Raw genomic sequence first — 20,704 nt, forward strand, 5'->3', positions numbered from 1 at the left:
GTACACTCATTTGAAAAGGAGATGGTACCAAAGATGTGTACAGTGATTGGTTCAGGTTAGCAGGTGTCAACTAAAAGATTTTTACTGAAAACTAAGCAAAGGCTCAGGGTCATGGAGAAGATACATGTATTTCCAAACTTCTGAAATAATTAAGAGTGAAGTGAATTAATTGTATAATTAACAAAACAGGAAGAAAATGTATTTAATACAGTATCAAACATTCCTTAATTACTATTATTTTATTATTCCTTACAGAAAAACATACATTTAAATAAAAGTCCTTAAAAGAATAATCTCATTTACATTTAAGTTGAAATCATCACACTATTCTAAGTGTCTGCCTGTATACACTACATCGCCAATCAACTACAACTTATTCTGGTATTGAAGTAACACAGCATAATGGTCTTCAATAAAATACTTGAACAATGACTAATACATTTATATCCTTTCACAAAAAAAATCAAAAGCAATGACATACAGACAAAATAAACAATTTAAATTTTAAGAAAAGTGGTACATCTTACAGTAAATAAACTGTTAAAAATAAAGTTGTCGATAATATAAATTTCTGCCACTTTGTTACACTCTATACAAAAAAGGACATGAGACACAAAATCATTGGACTGCAGACTTAAAATAGTTAATAAAATCTAAACTCCAGAATGACAAAAACCCACCCAAGTCTGTATCTCTATGAAAACAAATATTTTATATAAGAAAGATTAAATATCTATATATACAATATATAATTCCACTTAATACTGTTAATCATACCCATAGTTTCATTTATTTAAATAAGAATTAAATAAACTGCCCCAAATGTTGATTTCATATCACAAAACATAAGTATTTTAAGTCACAATTTCTGGGTAGTAGATTGAATACACTGGTTCCTCAAACAACACTAACAAGCATATTTTTAAGAATATATTTTCATTTATACATCAGGTAAAGCTTTATTAAATGGTAAACACTTTAAACAGTGCAGAAATACAAGTTTCAAAAACAAATACATTCAGAAGATCTGCTGTTCAAATAGTATTTTTTCAAAACCAGGTGGAGGAGTATGGTAAAATTCACTGAACTGGCAATCCAAAATTGCACTGTCATCAACTAGAGACAGGAAAAGAAAGAAATTACATCTTATTTTGTATGAATACATAATTATAAAATAAGCTTGTCATAATATCATAATATCTATAGGCAAAAAGAATAAACACATCTATCCATAATCCTATTGGGTAAAAACAGTTAAATGAAAAACAAAATCTATCAAAAACACTAAAAGGCTATACATCAAAATATCATTAACAATTATCTCTAAAGGGTGTGGGAGGGAGGTAGAAGAGGGTCAAGGTTGGGGAAAAGGTGATGGAGGAGACTTGACTTGGGTGGTGAACACAGAATACAATACACAGATGATGTGTTACAGAATTGTACACCGGAAAACTGTATAAGTTTATTATCCAATGTCACCCCAAAACATCCAATAAACATTTTGAAAAAAATAAAGAGTATGACTATGGGCAATTTAAATTTTTCCTTATTTGCCAACCTGTATTTTCTAAACTTTATACTATTAAGATATATTACCTTTTATAAAGTTTAATTTTGAAGAAACTTATAGATTCACAGGAAGCTGAAAAATTAGTATCAAGTCCCCAGCAATAACATCTTACGTAACTATAGTACAATATCAAATCCAGAAACCTTGACACTAAAGTAATACTGTTCACTAGACTCCAGGCCTTCTTTAGCTTCTACATATTTTTAAGCACATTCACCCAAAGGAAACGAATGTATATAGCCATACAAAGACTTGTACATGAATGTTTATAACAGCTCTATTTTTAATAGCCAAAAACTAGAAACAACCTAAATATCTATTAACAGATAAAAGGAAACACAAATTGTGATACATCCATATGACGAACTACACTATTTTTTTTTTGTGTGTGTGTGTGTGTGTGTGTTTTTCTGAAGTGAGAAGCAGGGGGGTAGAGAGACAGACTCCTGCATGTGCCGGACAGATCCACCTGGCAAGCCAACTAAGGGGCAATGCTCTGCCTATCTGGGGTGCTGCTCCATTGCAACCGGATCCATTCTAGTGCCTGAGGTGGAGGCCATGCAGACATCCTCAATGTCTGGGCCAACCTTGCTACAGTGGAGCCTTGGCTGCAGGAGGGGAAGAGAGAGACATAGGGGAAGGAGACGGGAAAGGGTGGAGAAGATGGGCACTTCCACCATGTGCCCTGGCCGGCAATCGAACCTAGGCCTTCCAAACGCCATGCTGATGCTCTACCACTGTGCCAACCAGCCAGGGCTTGAACTATATTATTTGACAAAAAATAAATAAATAAAAGAGAGAGAGAGAGAGAGCCTCACCAGGCAGTAGATAGGATGTTGGACTAGGACACAGAGGACCCATGTTGAAAACCCTGAGGCCTCTGGCTTGAGTGCGGGCTCATCCAGCTTGAGCATGGGCTTACCAGCTTGAGTGTGGGGTTGCTGGCTTGAGCAAGGGGTCACTCACTCTGCTGTAGCCGCCCCCCCCCACCATCAAGGCACATATGAGAAAGCAATCAATGAACAACTAAGGTGCCGCAATGAAGAACTGATGCTTCTCTCTCCCTTCCTGTCTGTCTGTCCCTCTCTCTCTCTCTCTCTCAAAAAAAGACTGAATTATTGATACTACAACACAAATAAATCTTAAAATAATTATGCTGAGTGAAGGAAGCCAGAAAAAAATATAATACAAACTACATGATTTTATATAATACTCTAAAAATGTAAAATAATCTATAGTGACAGAAAGCAGATTGGTGGTAGCCTGATTCAGGACTGGGGTGGGGAGAAGTGAGCAGGAGAAAACATTTTTTTTTGTATTTTTCCGAAGTTAGAAGAGGGGAGACAGTCAGATAGACTCCCGCATGTACTCAACCAGGATCCACCCGGCATGCCCACCAGGGGGCGAGGCTCTGCCCCTGGGGTGTTGCTCTGTTGCAACTGTAGTCATTCTAGTGCCTGAGGCAGAGGCTATAGAGCCGGCCTCAGTGCCCGGGGCCAACTTTGCTCCAATGGAGGCTTGGCTGCAGGAGGGGAAGAGAGAGAGAGAGAGAGAGAAGAGAGAAAAGAGAGGGGGAAGGGTGGAGAAAAAGATGGGCGCTTCTCCTGTGTGCCTTGGCCAGGAATCAAACCTGGGACTTCCATACACCTGGCCGATACTCCACCGCTGAGCCAACTGGCCAGGGCTAGGAGGAAACTTTTTTTTTTTTTTTTTTTTTTCTTTTTTTTTTTTTGCATTTTTCTGAAGCTGGAAACACGGAGAGACAGTCAGACAGACTCCCGCATGCGCCCGACCGGGATCCACCCGGCATGCCCACCATGGGGCGACGCTCTGCCCACCAGGGGGCGATGCTCTGCCCATCCTGGGCGTCGCCATGTTGCGACCATCCTGGGGGTCGCCATGTTGCGACCAGAGCCACTCTAGCGCCTGGGGCAGAGGCCACAGAGCCATCCCCAGCGCCCGGGCCATCTTTGCTCCAATGGAGCCTTGGCTGCGGGAGGGGAAGAGAGAGACAGAGAGGAAAGCGCGGCGGAGGGGTGGAGAAGCAAATGGGCGCTTCTCCTATGTGCCCTGGCCGGGAATCGAACCCGGGTCCTCCGCACGCTAGGCTGACGCTCTACCGCTGAGCCAACCGGCCAGGGCTAGGAAGAAACTTTTAAGGGTGATAAATATGTTTTCTTTCTTGACTGTGGTAATGATATGAGTGATCACTTTATAGCTATTGTCAAATTGCACAGATATATTTAATGGACATTATTAAAGATTTTATATTTCATAATAAATGCTGAGAAAAAAGTTAAGTACTGGATTTGATATTCTTTAAGTCATTAGTGATTTTAACAAGGGTGGTTTCAGTGACGTAGTGGTAAAGGCAGCCAAACTGGGTTGAAGAACAAATGAAAGATGCAATAAAGACAGTGGTTTCACTATTCCGTTAGAAATGCAGCCATACAGAGGCTAAACACAGGCTATTGAGGTATACAAGTCTAAGGGAGGGTTTTTCAGATGAGAATGACTCGGAATGTTTACAGGCATTCAGGAGAGGTTGATGACATGAGATACAGATGAAATAGCTGAAAAAGTGAAGTCCCAGAGTTGAAGAGTTTGAAATCTAGACTACAGATTGACTTTTCTGAACATAAAGGGTACCACTAGAACATAAAGGGTAACTATAGTACAATATCCAATCCAGAAACCTTGACACTAAAGTAATACTGTTCACTAGACTCCAGGCCTTCTTTAGCTTCTACATATTTTTAAGCACATTCACCCAAAGGAAACGAATGTATATAGCCATACAAAGACTTGTACATGAATGTTTATAACAGCTCTATTTTTAATAGCCAAAAACTAGAAACAACCTAAATATCTATTAACAGATAAAAGGAAACACAAATTGTGATACATCCATATGACGAACTACACTATTTTTTTTTGTGTGTGTGTGTGTGTGTGTGTGTGTTTTTCTGAAGTGAGAAGCAGGGGGGTAGAGAGACAGACTCCTGCATGTGCCGGACAGATCCACCTGGCAAGCCAACTAAGGGGCAATGCTCTGCCTATCTGGGGTGCTGCTCCATTGCAACCGGATCCATTCTAGTGCCTGAGGTGGAGGCCATGCAGACATCCTCAATGCCTGGGCCAACCTTGCTACAGTGGAGCAGAAGGGTACCACTTCTCCTGAGAAGGGATGAAGGGAGGCAAGATTGAAGTCGATCCAGAAAAACTTCCGGAGGGGAAGGGAGGGAAGATGGAATTCACTCTTGATGGCCTGTTTCTTTATAAAGTGGAAGGCAAGGTCATCTGTAGAGAATTGAGTAGGAAATTGAAGAAGTACAGTGAAGATGTGGAATGTTTAGAGATGTAAAGGAATTGTCAAAAAATATTGAGAAGTTAGATCATGCTAGAAGGCGACTTGGCAACAACACTTTTCTTCAGTGTTATATCGTTTTTACCTCTCCATATATTGAGTATAAAAACAGACAAAGTGAATGGCTGGATTGATCTAGAATTAGGGATGGGATAAAGAACAAATGATGGGAACTTAAGTTTTCTTTTTATCTGTGATAGTATTAGACTATTAAAATATTTTATTTAATTGGACTGATTTATCAATTCCAACTTATAAGATATACTTTACTATATATAATTTATTACCTCTAACTTAATTACATTAAAAATAATGCTGACCCAAAGAAACAATTTAGAATAATAACTTTATTTGCTACTTATTTGTGTAATTCAGTGATTCTGATATTATTTCATTTCTTAGGCTAAATTATTTTGACTATTAAGCTACATTTCCATTTTTTTAAGTAAATAAATAAATTGCTCTTAGGCTTACCCAATATGGAAAGGAAACTAACATAAATCAAGTTTAAAAATACACTTTTACATGCAAAGACACAGAAGATAAATCACTAAAATGTAATTTTTTTAGAGAAAAGAAGTCTAATAAAAACCTTAATTAAAAAGTAAAACACAGGCTTTGGTTGTTATTATTATCATAGTATTAAATATTTGTATTTGTTATTGTTTACTTTGCTGTAATCCCAAATACTATGTCCTCACTAACATTGCTAATTTTCTAGGAAATAAAACTTCCTAGTAATAAAAACCTTCCTTGGTCCTGCAAACTGGGTCTGTGCTATCCTACTGAATACTTTTCCTATTAAAAAAATAAAAAGTCCTTAGCAGAAGTTAACATATACATGATAATATTTAGAAATATTTTAGCTTACCATAAACAACTGGATACACTGTCCCTCGTATACCTGATGCTGGACAATGCATGTTTTTCCCATTCAAATATACATTTAATTCTACATGGTCATATGTAATACCCTAGGAATAAAAGAAAATATTAAAAATGATAAAAATATAAATGTTTCATTAAAAACCTGACTAGTCAGAAAGCGCCGATTTAGAGCATGGAACACAAGAAAACTAAACAGAGGGTCACAGTAGCTTTCCTTAAGGGTTTACAATTTGGTAGACTTCTACTTAAACTGAGCTGAAAAAATGGTGGTGATTATGCGGGGATGGGGGAAGGTAAAATCCCAAGAGTTCGCATCAGATGTACAACAAATGGCCTCAGTTTAAATCCTATGATTATATTAAATAATCTGGACTTCATAATTTGAATATTTAAGATGATATTAAGTACTGGCATACTATAAGTAGAGAGAGCTTTGAACCTCATACAGAAACACTGCTCTCTATACACAGAATTAGATCTGAAGCAGGACACACAATGATGTTTTCACCATTAGGACTTACTGCCTGTCATTGTTTTCATGTTGTGAAGAAGTGTCTTTATATCACTTATTTCCAAAAAGAAATCATACATTTTTGTATTTCTTTACCTTGGTTTCAAATATATATGTCAATTGTATTACCAAGGTAAAACTGGGATTTACAACTAAATATACAGTTGACCCCAAAACAACATGATTTGAAATATGCAGGTCACTTATATGCAGATTTTTTCCCCAATAAGTAAGTATAGTATTTTCAGTCCATGGTTGGGAGTTGTAGATGTGGAGGGTCAACTGTGTGCACTGTGCCATTTTATATAGGGGACTTGTATCCATAGATTTTGGTATCTACTGATGGTCCTGGAACCAAATCCCCGCGGATACCAAGGGAAAACTAAATTTGGGGGGAGTTGAAAGTTATATGTGAATTTTCAACTGTGTAGGGCAGGGGTCTCAAACTCAACTCAGCATGTGGGCCACAGAGCAAGATCACAGCCATTCGGCGGGCCGCACTAGGTCTACAAAAGGCAACTGTTACACAACACTTTTCTTATTGCAGTTGAAAACAAAAAAAAAATCAGTACAAAATTGTTCGGCGGGCCGCAAGTTTGAGACCCCTGGTGTAGGGGGTCAGTGCCCCAACCTCCTTGGAACAACTATAATTGGTAATTATTATCAAGTTGAAAAATAGAAAAACAACAATCCAAAAGATTAAAAAAGAACAACATTGGAATAAAAAACATTACTTTGTGTATTATTAGTGATATGAAAGTCACAAATGAACAGGCGTCCCCAAACTGCAGCCCCCTGAGGCCATTTATCCGCCCCCCACCCCTGCACTTCCAGAAGGGGCATCTCTTTCATTGGTGATTAGTGAGAGGGGCACTGTATGTGGTGACCCTCCAACGGTCTGAGGGACAGTGAACTGGCCCCCTGTGTAAAAAGTTTGGGGACCCCTGTAGAAATTATTAAACTGCTGGAAAACATTTAGATACCAAGTACTAGTCTAGGCACTTCATATTTACTTATCTAATCTGCACAACAAGATAGGTATTGTCTGCATTTTCCGATGAGTTCTCTGAAGCACAAACAGGTTAAATATGTACCTACGGCTGCACAGTGGGGAAGGGGAAGGGATGGGATTTTAAACTATGGTGTATGGTTTTGGAATGCTTATTCTTAATTGCCAGGTAACTTTAAACTTTTAAAATGCTCTTTTGAACCCTACACAATAGTTCCTGATGGATGACAAAAAAAGGGCTTTCTTTGTAAGAAGTTAAGAATAGACAGCAGAAATTTTTCAATAAAGAAATCATCACAGACCAAGAAGGAACCACTTCAAGGATTTCTGACTATGGATAAATTGTATTTACCTAAAAGCTTTTTCGAGGTAGAAAAAGATCTTTCATCTGATCTAGTTTTTACTCCCTCATTTTCCAGTTAAGACAGCAAAGGCTGAGGTAAGTCAATGTGTTAAGTGCAATGAAATATTCTTTTCAAATCTCAGGAAAGCCAAGGTTAAACAATGATTTGTAAAAACTTAAGGAAGATTGAGAAAGATAAACAGATTGCCTTTGTTTCATTTCAGTTTAGGTATTTAAATATAATAAAGCTAACTGATAGCTGGGATTAGCTTTTTCAATGAAGAGGTCTGTTTTCATTTCAAAAACGTAACTACATAAAAGGTAAAGTGCTACTCTCTACAGGGCTACAGGGAATCTAGCAGTTCAGATTGTTTTGTAATCCTGGTACCCTTCAACACCTGGTGGGAGCATAATCTATTGCAAGCAAGCCTCCAGCATTATGGCGAAATCCCAATACATCCCAATACCAAAGAAAGAAGCGAGGACAGGTGCGAGAACCCCAATCCCATTAGCAAGTTTTGGTTCAAGCATTTTCTAATTTAATCTGTCTTTTTATATGATCTAGAAGTCAGGTTTGATTCTGACATAATGATGCATTTATCAGTAATTGTTTGCAGATTTAGTGAACAGACTCTGAAATAAACTGTATTATAACCCTGGGATCACTCTGTACAAGAGTTCCTTAACTTCTCCTAATCTGCAAAATGGTGATAATAATACAGTAGTACTTTGACACAGGAGCACTTTAAATCATGAGCAATTTGGGAGATGAGCAGTCACTCGCGGGATTTTTTGCTTTACGTCGCGAGTGGATATTTGAATCATGAGCTTCCACCACCCTCCACTACATGGCCTGCCAAACATTCTGAAAGGGAGGAAGAAACAAACTTCCATGGAAAGGTTTTTGTATAAACGGCCTCTAAGTGAAAGTGAGGAAAGTGGGGTGAAAAAGCCAAAAGTCAGTGAAGAAGATGATTGTTGGGCAAATGAGGTTGTAAAATTTGTATTTTCTGAGTTTGCTCACTTTTACTGTTAAAAATGGTGCTGAGCAACTGTCTGTGAAATTTCTAATGACCCTCCTGCTTGGGGTGGACCATTGTTATGCTAATGTCTCCTCTGCCGCCAGCATCTTCGCCTGAACTTGAAGGTAAATACACTTCATTAACCAGTTTATTTCTTTATATTCTCTCTTATTATGCATATATGTACATGTACTTGTTATTTATAAAGTACTTTTTCTTATTTAAAAGCATATAAAACAAAAAAATATGTGGTTTTGGGGGGCTGGAACAGATTAATTGCATTCTCATTAATTTAAATGGGGAAATTCGATTTGACACATTAGCAAATTGAGTCACAAAATTGGCCATGAAACGAATTAAACTCGTGTGTCAAGGTACCACTGTACTACCTATTTCATAGAATTGTTACAAGGCTTAAACAATTTAATCTCTGACAGGCACTTAAAACAGTGCCTGTCCCATAAGAAATGTTAGAGAAGCGTTTGCTATTATTATTGCATAGAATGTTAAACTTCTCTAAAATTAAACTGAAAAATGCAATTTAGAATGTAATTTGTACTTCTCAAAACTATAATAAAAAATAAGCATAAACTGTTTCAAGTATGCCTTTCTGGTGCTGCAGGAGGCCACTAGTACTTTATGATTATTGTGTGAATAGAATCATTTGGTTGGACATTGAAAGTTTATTTTTCTTGATTTCTCCTCAGAGAATGGTATATGACTGAAATTCTACACATATGAGAATGTTTTTCCTGTCTTATAATCCATTCTACTTTTCCTATGCCACTGTCAGCAATTTAACAAAATTTGTTCTCAAGTGTTTAAAGTAGGAATATAAAATTTATATGGTAGGGTCATATTTTGTTTTCTTGATTCTGCATACATTTCACCATTTTTCTTTTATCAAATTGGCATGAACATCAAAGTCTAATTTAATAACACTGGCTGACTAAAAATGACATTCTTAAATCTGTCAATTTGTGGTAACAGTCATCTCAATGAATGAAGCAGGAAGGCAAGAATAACACACAGAAGTTCAGTATGTTAACAAAGAAAAACATTTGTTACTGATTATCCTCTCATGTTAGAATTTCATCTTTTAGTGTCAACAGGTTGACAGCATCAACTTGACTTCAAGATTCTCTTTCAAAAATAACCATATGAATAATAGTTTTCCATTATATGAACATCTGGCAATGATCTATAAATATAGAACCAACTATTCAAAAAGAAAAGGAAAAACCAGATTTTAAAAAAGTTTACACCTTTCATCTTTTTTCTTTAGTCAGTTTAGAAAAAAACACTTTAACAATTTACCTATTTAAAAACCAACTGTTCTTTTTATTTATTAAATTGCAGAAAAGAGATTAGACCATAATTTAAATTCTTAATTTCCACATCTTTCTTTATTCTCTCCAAAATACTGTGTATTTCTTTAATTCAATGACCTGATTTTACCTTGTCTGTGTCATCTTATTATTAGAAACATTCCCTCAATATTTACAGTCCTTTCAATGTGGTACCATAGTGAGGAACTCTCAGTTCTGTGTAGAAGAGCACTTTTGCTAAAGAAGACCCAGAACTCTGTTTTCAATCAATAGCTAACAGACTGCACTCAGTGTATAAGGTTCTTGGATAACACCATATGAGAGGAAGGATCTGGAAAAGACAGAAAGGGATCTTTAGATAACACTTTCAATAGAGCGGCTTTGGGAAAGCCTTAGAATTTCAAATCCATTTCTTTGAAGAGTTCTGAAAGTGAAGCAAGTTTACTAAGATTAAGTTTAATGAGGACCAACACTCCTGATAAAATACTGTAATTCTATAATAGAAGTTCATAACAAAGTAATAAATGTCAAAATTTTCTCTAAGAGATCTCTAACTGCAAAAATACCTACTATTTCCTAATGTAAGGGTGAGCAAACTTTTTAAATTGTGGGCTAAGATTTCTCTGATGTGAGAGAAGCAGGAAATATTGAACAGCAGCAAACCAATCTGTTACAAACTCGTCTGAATGGAAATAAGGGCTCATACTGACCTCCCACCCTTACCAGCAAGTTGTAGAAAAAAGACAGTTCAGTAAGGCGGTAACATGTACACCAAGTGCTCTCTTTGGAAAATGTACTGCCTCATTAGATATAATCCCAGTGCTTTGGAATTCAAATCACAACTCCCGGGCAAAAGTACATCAAGTTTAACAATATACAGTGGAAGAAAACTCCACAAAAAAACTCACCACCACGTCTCCCTCCTGTGGAAGGCTGTTGGCCGGCAGCCTGTTTTTCTCCTCATTGTTGTGGTACATTGCTCCATCATTTCTCATCACCAGACTGTGCACATCTCGGCCGAGAGGAATGTGATTCAAGTTAACTTTCTGAGTTGCAACACCAATACCCCAGATTCCTAAAAACATAATTAACTATTCTTGTTAATCTTTTTCTTTAAAAAACTAGCTTTTTAAAAAGTAGTCTGCAAATTATACTATGTTCTCTGCAAACATAGGAGATAACTGAGTGGGCTTTCGAATTGTACCGCCTAAGTTTAAATTGTGACATAGCTGTCATCTTGGGTAAGTTACTTAGCCTGTCTCTGCTTACTAATCTGTGAATTGTGCATTCCAACACTACTTATCAGATATAGTGAGCTAATTCTTAAGTAAAGCACTTGGAGTAGTGTAAGTACTCACAAATGTATAAGTAAAGCAGAGTAGATATTTCAAAATACACTAGCTATTTTCATTGTTATTATTATTCTCTAAAAAAAGACTTTTTAGAAGCTATACATGAATTAAATAACCTGGGTTCTATTTCTAGCACTACCTCTGAGAAGTGGGAAATCACTTTAGTTTTTGCATCTATAATAAGTGACAAATAATATATGACCTGGTCAATATCATGGATAAAATTATTAATAAAATGTAAAATCACTTTCTTATCCAATATATAAATCAGTGAATTTACTTATTATTTAAAATTTTTTTTTTTTTTTAGACAGAGACAGAGACAGATCTGGACAGACAGACAGAAAAGGAGAGAGATGAGAAGCACCAATTTGTTGCAGCACCTTACTTTATTGATTGCTTTCTCATATGTGCCTTGACCAGGGGGTTCCAACTGAGCCAGTGACCCCTTGCTCAAGCCTGCGACCCTGGGTTCAAGCCAACAACCTTGGGCTTCAAGCGACCATGGGTCATGTCATGATCCCACGCTCAAATCTGCATGCATCCTTGCTGGGTTTGAATCTGCGCCACCGCCTAAATTCTTAAGTAAAGGTCAGGCTAAATCAGTGAGTTTAAACCTTCTGGCTTAAGCTGACTTTTAAAGCAAGCAGCTCCCCTATTAAGCAGTCAAACAGAATACCTAGATCTCTGGATTTTCTCTCAAACTGTGTATCTGACGACCACGCTGTCAATTAATTTTTCTGGATTGAGCGAGACCATCAAAAAACTACATGTCTGAACTTCACTGTCCTATTCTAAATAATTTGACTATTGTAATTTATCCTCCAAAGTAGGGTAACTTTAAGAGTGACGAGGCAATGTAACTAATTTCACAGAACAACAGCTCTAAACAAGGTTATAGTCTCCTTATTCCTAAAAAACTAGGCATGCTGTGACACACTGGCACAATTGTCGCAAGCTTTCATTGAGATCAATGCTACAGACTCCAATTGTGCATTTATCCTGGGGATATCATCCTTTACCGAAAATCCACATAAAAATCTGTGTTAAATTCAAGGCTCAAAAAAGGATTTGCTTCTCTTGAGAAAAGGTGTTATCAGACCAGAAAACCAAAGATATTTTGCAGCCAGTGAGTTAACTTACAAGAGAATGGAATAGAGGACAGATATTTATTTCACAGACTCAAGAATATCATATTTAAAACTAATTAGAAAACAAGCTCCAAAGAAATGTTTCATGTCATTAAAGCCAGCTGGGTAAGAGTAGGATTAAACTCCACTCTAGTTTGCCTGTTCTGTACTTGTATTACTCATGCTGTATTTGTATGTGTGTGTGTGTGTGAGAGAGAGAGAGTAGGGGAGATACAGACAGACTCCGCATACACCCCGACCGAGATCCACCTGGCAACCCTTCTAGGGTGGATACTCTGCCCATCAGGCGCTGCTCACAACAGAGCTATTTTTAATGCCTGGAGTGGAAGCTCCACTAAGCCATCCTCATCACCTGGGGCCAATGCACTCAAGGGAAAGAGAGAGAGAGAGAAGGAAGAAGAGGAGGGGTGAAGAAGCAGATGGTTGCTTCTCTTGTATGCCCTGACTGCAAATCTAACCTGGTACTTCCACACGCTGGGTAGACACTCTACTGCTGAGCCAACTGGCCAGGGCCTCATGCTGTATTTTACTAGAAGTTTCTTCAAATAAAGTAAAAAAAAAATTCTCCATATTAGCCTGACTGGTAGTACAGTAGACAGATTGTTGACCCAGAACTGAGGTCCCAGGTTTGTAACCCTGAGGTCACTGGCTTGAGCGTGGGATCATAGACACGACTCCATGGTCACTGGCTTGAAACCCAAGGTCACTGGGTTGAACCCAAGGTTGCTGGCTTGAGCAAGGGATCACTGGCTCACCTTGAGTTCCCCAGTCAAGGCACATATGAGAAGCAATGAATGCACAACTAAAGTGCTGGAACAAGGTGACGCTTCTCATCTCTTTCCCTTCCTGTCTCTCTCTCTGGCTAAAAAAAAAAAAAAAAAAAAATCGCCATATTCAATATTGCCACAAGTTAACTGATTGTTAACTATTATAATACTCACATAGAACTGTTATATAATTTAAAAAACACCATAAATTTTTTAAAAGAAATAATAGACTTTAAACCTCTATCAGAATTCTAAATCTGCTGATTGCTTCAGGTAACACTGAATCAGGGTATTTCAGCAATAGTCAAGAGAAAAACTCAGGATTATAACTGATTTTATCCTGAAGTAAATAGAGTTTACACCTTATATGCATGACCAAATAAAATGGTGTGCTTAGCTGCCATTAATAATTAATTTTATTAATAATAATACTAGTGCCTCACAACAATCTATTATGTCTTGTCTTTAAAACACTTTCATAAATATAGTTCATGTAAAGTTAGTTCCTTTAATCCGCTTTTATAGATGAGAAAACTGAACCTAATTTAACTAAATTAACTAACTGAACCAGAATCACAGAGGAGATGGAATAAAGTGTCTTCTAAGTAAGGGTTTGGAGCTTTTTTTATTATGTTTTATTAATCTTTTTCATATATTAAAAATTACTCCTCATATTTAAAACAATTAGGACTTTTAGTAGTAATGTATCATTATACCATACCAACCTGTGGACTGGATTTTGAATTCAAAGTAGCTCTTGTTTTGATGTAAAGGTGCACTGGCTAAACAACCTCCTGTTCCACATATTCTTCTTCCATTTTTTACAATAACAACATCTGTTCCTAAAAAATGCAGACACTGTGTAAAGTTTTGTATTTTCTTACCAAACAATCAAGGTTAATTTCTGTTTCACTTGTAACTGCTGACCCACAAAAAACAGGGACACTACATGTACTCTGAAATATGGAAATAATGATAAATTATTTAAATATTTAATTCACTACTTCTTCCTGAGAGAACATTTACATTTAATTTTCATTTGTAGCTAGAAATCTTGTTTAATTAGGCAGTTTCAAACTCTGAATTATGCTAATCATTTAAAATCCTTTTAAAATAGAAATAGACATTCTTTAATTTTTAGCCAACAAATCAACTTATTTCATAAGTCTCTTAAATAAAAGCATAAATAATTAGAAATGTTGCTAAATAAGTATAATTTTCAATTCAATCCAAATGAAGTAAAACAATCTACTAAAAATTGGCTGAATATCTACTAGGCACAAAGTACTATGCTAGTGCATTAGGCAAGTAAGAACTGATGTGTATATGGAATATGGAAAGGAACATACATCTTTGTTCTTGAAATAGCTAACACTGACAAATACTAATTTGTTTATTAAAAATGTTTATAAGATAGCTAGTCAATCATATTGCAAATATGTAAAAAAATGTTTTAACATCATTAAAAGTACTTTATTCTCATGAAAATTTTTAGTTTAGCTTAAACATTTGATGAGACTGAGGAAAACTCTCTTGATAATGTGAACCCAATACCAATTCTTCCCCAAATATTGGTTAAAGAAAGAGTATATCAGAGAACATGAAGAGACTTAATAGAATTCTAACATGTAAGAAATATCTCATAACACCAAGGCATGTGACTCCAAAGATACGTGGTCAGTATTACCACTATACTGGTAATAAGTGTAGAAGCCAGCAGATATTACTATTAGAACTAGAGGACTCCTTCTGAGGGGGTTAAATAAAACTAGGGCATATTAACAAAAGGTATTAGCAGGGAGGCAGTTATCTCATTAACTCACTATTGAATTCATATTTAAAGAAAAATTATTTGAGACAAATACATAATAGAAACGCAAATTTTCAGTCTCAATCACAATTCTAAATTTTCAGACTCTTACACTCTCTTAAATAAGGTAAAAAACTAAGATTCTATTATACGATTATTAAAAATTCACTAGCATCCATTTTTTTCTCATTACAAATGTTAAACTTAACATTCTAAGTACCTTTATAAATAATTTACATCTGGCTACAAGCTATACCTCCAGCAATTTCAACTGGAGAGCACTCAGGACCCAGCTCCTCCTGGTGGGATACTGCAAGCCGACAGAGTCCTTGCAGTTTAAGGCCTAAGCCAAAAGACTAAGCTCTTCCCCACAACCTCTGATTGTTTAAGTTGGTAAAGGGAATTTATATGCCCTTCCCCACACCTCCATGTTAGCTATAATGCTGATGGTTTCTAATTGTCCCATTCCCCATGTGCCTTGAAAAGACAAGTCAGTTTTCTTTTTACCCTTTGTTTTGTGAAGTTAAAATGTTATGCATGGTGGGGGACTTTTTACACTTGGGAAAATTCTTGGTTTACATCAGAAATGTGACTTTGTATCTGGGCTCTCTTTGTTTTGCAAATGGCTTTGCTCTCTGCACTATAAATAAAGTATTTTGGGGGTGCAGACTTGCTCTTGCAGACCATCCTTGCAATGAGTTCTCCCAATCCCATCCTTTTTCTTTCTGTGTTTATTTTCTAATCCTCCACCGTTCCCACTCAAGACCTGAAAAATTACGAGTCCTGCTGGCTCGCACTGGCTCACAACACCTCCTCAATGGCAAAAACCATGTAGTGCTCAGCATCTAGCAGATGCTCAGCAAATAACTGATACAGAAATGAATGAATAAATATGCTCTGCTAAGCACTCTGTAGTAGACATGTAGCATCTGTTTTCCCTTTCCCAACAGTCTCCCTTCTAAAGTGCAAAACAGTTCCAAGGAAGCTGACTCAATCTCTGGTTTTAGGGGTACAGTTCTGACTTAGGTTAACTCAATCAGAGCATTCCACATTTCTTGGCTACAGAGACTGAATGAAAATGGTAATATGATCTAAGCCACTAAAATCAGAGACAGTCTCAGGACTTCTGCAGAAAATGAAGAGATAAAGATGCTCTCATTCTTGCTGGACCTGAATGAAGAAGCCCAGGAAGCTGCTTCAAGCTATCATGGAAGCCAGGCTTCAAGAATAAGCAGAAGAAAGAGGAGGAGAAAAGAAACCCAGTCTTTGGCAGCAGTCTTTCCTGAAGCCCATGCTGCCTTAGTACTTTTTCAGTTACAGGCACCAATAAATTTCCTTCACTGTTTAAACAAGTCTGAGTTGTAGTTTTTACTACTTGTAACTAAAAATATCCTAAGTGAAACACATTTCAAAGAATTATGCAAATACAGTGGTACCTTGACACACAAGTTTAATTCATTTCATGGCCAAGGTCATGACTCAATTTGCTCGTGTGTCAAATCAAATTTCCCCATTTAAGTTAATAGGAATGCAATTAATTTGTTCTGGCCCCCAAAAACCACGACTTTTTTGTTTTATATGCTTTTAAATAAGAAAATGTACTTTATAAATAACAAATACATATATATACATATATATATATACATAATAAGAGAGAATGTAAAGAAATAAACTGGTTTATGAAGTGTATTTACCTTCAAGGTCAGGCAAAGATGCTGGTGGAGGGGGAGGATAAATTAGCATAACAACGGCCCTTCCCAAGGAGGAAGGTCATTAGCAATTTCACAGACAGCTGCCCAGTGCCATTTTAATAATAAAAGTGAGCAAACTCAGAAAATACAAATTTTACAAACTCATTTGCCCAACAATCATCATTTTCTTCACTGACTTTTGGATTTTTGCAACACTTTCCTCATTTTCACTTAGAGGCGTTTTAACAAAAACCTTACCATGGAAGTTTGTTTCTTTCTCCCTTTCAGAACCTTCGCAGGCCATCTAGTGGAGGGTGGTGGAAGCTCGTGATTCAAATAGCCACTCGTGACTTAAAGCAGAAAATCCCACAAATGACTGCTCGTGATTTAAAGTGCTCGTGTGTTAAGGCACCACTGTAAATAGTATTTTTTCTTAACCAGCAATGCTCTGTGGTTCCCATACATACTAAAATCTAATACCAAGGTTACATAGTAGATAATATACTATCTTGGATATCAATCTAAGGTGTTAAGCTAATGGAAGTATCAGAAGACCCTCAATACAATATAGGTTACTCTCAGCTGGGGCCACAGAACCAACTCTGAGCATGGTATTATTCTCTAACTTCAATATAATTTTTTATCTCCAAGGCATTCTGCTAGGTACTGAGATGTTTAATATAGAAAGATGAATATATTCAGGGATCACTCTGGAGTGTTTGGGAATCATTAAGGAATTATTTTAAGTGTATTCCATTTCTTTAAGTACAAAGATATGCTATATTTGGATCTATGTAATTTGTGTAGTTTTATTAATTAGAAAGTCAAGGTAAATTTGAATATAGTCAGAGCACATATAACATAATCAAAGAGTATGATTTAAGAAACATCAGACATTTCCAAATGCATGGCATCCTTTTCAAAGTAGCTACCTTGGAAGACATTCATTTCTAAAAGGTCAATTCACAATTAAAAACAGATGTGGCCAAAATGCAACTCTTTACAAAAACAGAAAATCTCAAAAGAATAATAACAAACCGTTTCAAGCAATGCAACACCACCAAAATAAGTAACAACTCTGAAAGAGAAAATACTCGTTTGGCTATGAAATGAGTTTTGTAAAGAAAAAAAAGCAATCACTTTCTTTAGATTATCTAATACAACTTTTCACATATCTAAATAAATGCTGACTTGCTTAGTGTGCTTCTCATATTTCCAACTTAAGATGAATTTATGCTTGAAGTGTACTCCTAACACAACAAGCCTTCCTTTTCTTTCATGTTATTCCATTTTTAAAATCAGGTTTCTTCTGTGATTGAAGAACTTAAACTTACCAGAGGAAAGATTAAGAAAAAAGTTTCCATGCAGGTAGAAAATTTGGAGATGACATTACTCTACTGAAAGTTGCTGGGCAGCTGTGGAAAAAGTTAGTGGAATGAGTATAACTGACCAGGTCTTCATAGAGAAGAGAGCAGACAAAAGGAATGATCCAAAAAGCAGGTTGCAGTAAATCAGGAGTGTGGCAGTAGATAGAGCTAAAGCTGATCATACGCACCACGAACTACATAAGGCTGTCGTTTACTGCAGTGGTCCTCAAGCTTTTTTGGGCCACGAACAGTTTAAATGTCAGAAAATATTTTCATGGACCAGCCTTTAGGGTGGGACGGATAAATGTATCATGTGACCGAGACAAGTGTCAAGAGTGAGTCTTAGACGGATGTAACAGAGGGAATCTGGTCATTTTTAAAAAATAAAACATTGTTCAGACTTAAATATAAATGAAACGGAAATAATGTAAGTTATTTATTCTTTCTCTGCAGACGGGTACCAAATGGCCCACAGACCCGGTACCGGTCTGCGGCCCGGGGGTTGGGGACCACTGGTTTACTGTGTTCCCAGCACCAAAAACAATACCTGCTGACAGTCACTCAATCAATATGAGTTGAATAAATAAATAAAATAGAAGTATTTTCTGTGGGAAATTACATATTAAAATAACCCTATGAATGATGGATAAGAAATAAAGAGATACATATACATACAAACATACCTACATATAATTATGCATTAAGACTCTGTATTACATTTGGAAAATCCAAGAATTAAAAGTAAATACCCATGTACAAAATGGTATACAATGATCACATTTGTGGTTTAGTACATGCCATAGACATATAAAAATATAATGGCCAGAGTGTTTCCAGAGTTATAATCTGGGCAGGAGAGGACTTTGCTTAAAGTATTAAGAATTGCCTTTGTCATTTTGATGCACTGTCCTTTAGCCAATGAGAGATTTAGAATACAATACACAAAAGGACAAGTAGTCTAGTAACTGAGATATATATTACAGTGGGAAATCTCTGCTTCTAGAACCAAACTCCAGAAGCATGGAACTATAATGGGAAAAGCCTAAGAGCAGAAGTAATGTGGTGAAAGGGCCTACAGAGAGGAGAGGAAGAAAGAGTGTTAGATAAGAAGGCATAAACCCATTTGAAACTGGGAGAAAAACCACAGATGCAAAGGAGCAAAGTGCTGTTTTATTTTGCAATAGTCTGACCTGCTGGGAAGAGGCCAGTCTGATGAAATTACAATACCTTTAACCGTGACTAAGGAGTCAGGTAATGGGAGGGTTTGGCTGAAATGGCAGGCTGCGATCTGAGATGCGACTTGAGGCTTCTGCAATTGGCCTCGTTTTAGACTTCAGGTGAGAATAAAATCACTTCCATTGAAACGGATTTACCCTATAAATGATGGGGATCAGACCTAAAGCACTCTGAAGCGCGCAGGTTTTGATGGAAGCTCGACTGTAGGGCACTGTAGGAGGAGCATCAGACTGCGCCCCGTGCCTGGGGACCTCTTAAGAGTCTCGGGAGGCGGCAGCTCCGAGATTCCTGTGAAATTCCACTGAAAACGGGTGGGTCCACACACCCACCAACCGATGACAGGAGCTGCGTAGCCTTGAACACAGATGCCAGCCAACGTGGAGTGGGCAGGCGTCTGGAGGAGATCTGCGAGACCAAATGGGGTCAAGGCGGCGTCGCTGGGGTAGGCGGGGGCGGCGCCCGGAGGGGCAGGGGCGCAGGTGGTCCTTCCGATCCGCACTGCCCAAGACCTGCCTGCGGCGCCCGACTCCGACTGGGCCGTTGGGTCTGGGGAAGGGAGGGCCCTTACCCATGTGCTGCGTGTCCAACTGCACGGCCGGCATCTCCTTCAGAGGAATGTGCCCCGTTCCGCCGTCTCTGCAGCACCGCAGGCAGCACAATACCGAGGCGGCCATCACGCAGGGACCACCGAATTCGCCGCTGCCTGTAGCCCCTAGACCGCGGCGACAACGCCTCCCGCCCCCGCCGGAGCGCCGGAGATGTCTGTGTGGAGCGCGAAAGCCGGTACAGCGACGCCCCAGACTAGGAGGTCGCAGCGCAGGTTGATACGAAACCGGCCTACGCGGAAGAGCGGAAGAGCGGCGCGCGGGGCGGGGCTAGCGATGGGGCGGGGCAGAGGGCGTGGCGGCGAGGCTGCGGGAGTACGGCGTGCGCCTGCGCACGAGGTTTAGCCTCGGGGCGGTATCGCCTGTGCGCCTGACTAGTGAGTAGTGCGTGGGAGTGTCTGCGTCTACTCAGGGGTTTCTCCGATAATGTGTTTTTGAAAGTGTGGTCCCCTATTTCGACGTTATCTTTACGGGTGTATTGACAAAGGCAAATCAGTCTGGGGGAGTGGGAGTTGATAAGAAAGAGCCCCGAGGTATCCCCCCCACACCCCTGCCGGGGCTCCCAGGGCTGAGAGCTTTGCCTCCACCGAGGGCTTCTGTCCTACCAAGGCTGGTTTCTGAAGAGTTTCCGCAAATTCTGAATAGCCGCACAGGACCCGAGAGTAAAACCTGTTAGTCATTGCACCG

The 20,704-nt window shown here is 38.1% G+C and overlaps 1 protein-coding gene across 2 annotated transcripts; it reads right to left on the reverse strand.

The window, feature by feature from the left end:
* Positions 1–224: 224 nt before the first annotated feature.
* SPRYD7 (SPRY domain containing 7) lies at positions 225–20,262 on the reverse strand. Of its 2 annotated transcripts, none has more exons than XM_066236700.1 (5): positions 19,981–20,262; positions 14,034–14,150; positions 10,947–11,050; positions 5,809–5,911; positions 225–1,116 (listed from the first exon to the last, which is right to left on the reverse strand). In XM_066236700.1, exons 1-5 carry the CDS (start codon positions 20,084–20,086, stop codon positions 1,019–1,021), a joined length of 528 nt encoding a protein of 175 aa, XP_066092797.1. In that variant the 5' UTR covers positions 20,087–20,262; the 3' UTR covers positions 225–1,018. The 2 variants fall into 2 exon arrangements, with proteins under 2 accessions (XP_066092797.1, XP_066092796.1); XM_066236699.1 differs by having other exon boundaries at positions 10,947–11,113; positions 19,981–20,258.
* Positions 20,263–20,704: the final 442 nt, after the last annotated feature.

The sequence above is a fragment of the Saccopteryx bilineata genome, chromosome 6 (assembly GCF_036850765.1).
Source record: "Saccopteryx bilineata isolate mSacBil1 chromosome 6, mSacBil1_pri_phased_curated, whole genome shotgun sequence".
NCBI classification, from domain to species: Eukaryota; Metazoa; Chordata; class Mammalia; order Chiroptera; family Emballonuridae; genus Saccopteryx; species Saccopteryx bilineata.